General features: G+C 45.5%; 1 protein-coding gene across 1 annotated transcript; it reads left to right on the top strand.

Moving 5' to 3' along the window:
• The first annotated feature begins 784 nt into the window (after window positions 1–784).
• LOC120964972 (uncharacterized) lies at window positions 785–2,159 on the top strand. The gene is made up of 3 exons (XM_045228741.1): window positions 785–865; window positions 957–1,103; window positions 1,590–2,159. The coding sequence occupies exons 1-3, from the start codon at window positions 785–787 to the stop codon at window positions 2,157–2,159; spliced, it is 798 nt and encodes a 265-aa protein (XP_045084676.1).
• The last annotated feature ends 280 nt before the right edge of the window (window positions 2,160–2,439 follow it).

Here is a 2,439-nt window from a genome sequence, read left to right as displayed (position 1 = left end):
GGGGTGGGGGGTGTGGGGGGGGGGGGGGGGGGGGATGCTCTAAGGAATACGAGATGCATAATTCACAAAAGGTACTTCCTAGAAAAGACGATGATTGGCACTGACCTCAGCCAGCTCGGTGCAGACAGAACAAGGGAGAGGCTACAACTTGTCAACAACGCATGGGAACATGAAGAAATGAAGATGGCGGGAGGTAAGATATATAGATAGCACAAGCCGTCATAAGTCGAAGAAGTAATGTGTAAACCATAGAGACATTGCGCCGCCTGCGTGAGATCGAACGCTTCCATCCACTAAACCTAAATAAAAAGTAGTCTAGGGAAATTAATGGCAACTACATGGGGACGGGGAGTTTTTGTTCCTTTACCATCCATTTTCCGTCAGTTTTCAGGAGATCTCAGCATCTTTGGGCCATGCCTTCCAGAGGAGCAGGGCTGCTGCATTTCACCAAGATTATCTAGAATCTTCGAGTTAATTGCACGGAAGTACCATACTTGGGGCAGTTGTTGCGGATCAGTACCACTATTCAGTTTTTTTGCAAGTCAGTACCAAGACCGAGGCTAGTCGTTGCAATACGGGCTAAGCGGCGTATAACGCTGCATTGACGCTGTATCTGACAACCCGGCCCCACCAGCCAGTTGACAAGCTGGCGAACCGGCTCGGTCGGTCTACCTGGTCGAACCCAACTCACTCACTCCCCTCAAGCCCTAGCCCTCACCCCGCTCGAGCTCTCGCCGGCCGATTCGCCGCCGACCGCCGCGCAGTCCCCCGCCGCCACCGCGCCATGGTTCACGAGGATGAGAGCAGCGATGACTACTCCAGCCTGCAGTACATGAACTCCTCCTCCGACGGCATGCTGTACCGGGTGAGTGGTGTAGCTAGGGTTAGGGTTAGGGTTCCTGATTTGGGGATTTGATCTTTGATTTGGGGGGTTTTGGTTCATTTTGCTCCTGTAGATCCCTGCCAGCATTGAAGACCAAGACTACATGGGCATTGAGACTGGAACCATTGTTCCCTGCCAGCACCATGGTCTGCCATGTGAGAGGCGTGTAGCCTTTGAGGGATTTGAGATGGGCTGGAGGTTCTTAGCCTGTCCTCTTAAAGTAGGATTCTGCACTTTCTATGTTATGTGTATTAAAATGAGTTGGTAGTAGCCCCACAATATTTTTAATTGGTAGTAGTTTGGTCCAAGTTAGATTATGTTCTTGTGATTGCCATTCTTTATCCAATTAGTAGTACTGATGCACTGACGCTGATCATTGGAGTAGGTATCTGTTAATTTATTATGTGGCCAGGAGCTTAGTTCCAGTGCACAGCATTGTTTAAGCTTTGATCCTGATAGTTTACTGCTTTATGAGTGCTTTATAGTTGCTGTACTTTTTGTTATGATTAAGTAATGTGGCCATGTGATTGGGTTGCAGTGCACATGTTGTGTTGTTCTTTAGGTCATTGATAATTGTAGTATTTGAATGAAATTCAGTTAGTTAGTTCTGTTGTTCTTTAGTTCTTTACTTAATATCATATTCTTTAATTGTAATATTTAGTGTAGTTGTGATGTTCTTTACAATCATATTCTTTAACAAATATAGGTGCTGAATATATTGCAGGAAGGTCAGAACTGTGGTTCTGTTGAATGGGTTGACCCAGAGCGGCCTCCTACAATGCAGAATGCATTGTTGAAGCTATGTGAAATGTATCAAGACAGTAGGAGTGATAGGAGGAAGGATAACCTGGAGAGTTCACTCACTATTCACCATTTGATAGAAGAAAAAAATAAACTGGAGGCCAACTATGACAAATTAGTTGAAGATGTTCATCAACTTTTGAATGCCCAAGAGGATAGGGTGCTGGATTTCAGATATTTGCAGTCTAAGATGGAGAGTGCAGAGGAGAGGAAAGCTGAGGTGACCAACTCAGTTGTCTCAGATATGAAGACAGAGATGGAGAAGAAAGAGGCAGATATCTTCAAGCTGCAAGAGAAGTATGCAGTCCTTATGAACCTGACAAAAGCCCAAGGCACTGTCATCAGGAACATGAAGTTCAACCATTTGAAAGAGAAGGAAGTGCTTAGTGCAGCCATGAGGAACTTGCAGTTCCAGGTTGAAGAACTAACTAAGTCTGTGGAGAAGCTCACCCAAGAGAATCTAGAGCTGAAGTAGGTTGATGAACTCACTAAGTCTCAGGAAGAGCTCACCCAAGAGAATCTCCAGCTGAAGGATCACATTGTTGATCTGAAAAAGGGACATGATAAGCTCATCCAAGAGAATCTCCAGTTGAAGGGTCACATGGGTGATCTGAAAAAGGGACATGACAAGCTCACTAAAGATAGGGCTCAACTCAAGCTTTAGATTGCTGATTTGTTGAAGGCAGAGGAGAAGAACAAGCAGAAGATGAAGGGGATCCAGGCCATCTTGGATGAATGAACAAGATGAAGAGGCT

The sequence above is a fragment of the Aegilops tauschii genome, chromosome 5 (assembly GCF_002575655.3).
Source record: "Aegilops tauschii subsp. strangulata cultivar AL8/78 chromosome 5, Aet v6.0, whole genome shotgun sequence".
Classification (NCBI taxonomy): Eukaryota; Viridiplantae; Streptophyta; class Magnoliopsida; order Poales; family Poaceae; genus Aegilops; species Aegilops tauschii.
This window is presented reverse-complemented; position numbering and strand designations above follow the sequence as displayed.

Coding starts and splice junctions, on each gene's coding strand:
- LOC120964972 (XM_045228741.1), top strand. CDS start 785: ATGGTTCACGAGGATGAGAGCAGCGATGACTACTCCAGCCTGCAGTAC. Junction 866..956: donor CCGACGGCATGCTGTACCGG/GTGAGTGGTGTA, acceptor TTGCTCCTGTAG/ATCCCTGCCAGCATTGAAGA. Junction 1,104..1,589: donor TCTTAGCCTGTCCTCTTAAA/GTAGGATTCTGC, acceptor TAACAAATATAG/GTGCTGAATATATTGCAGGA.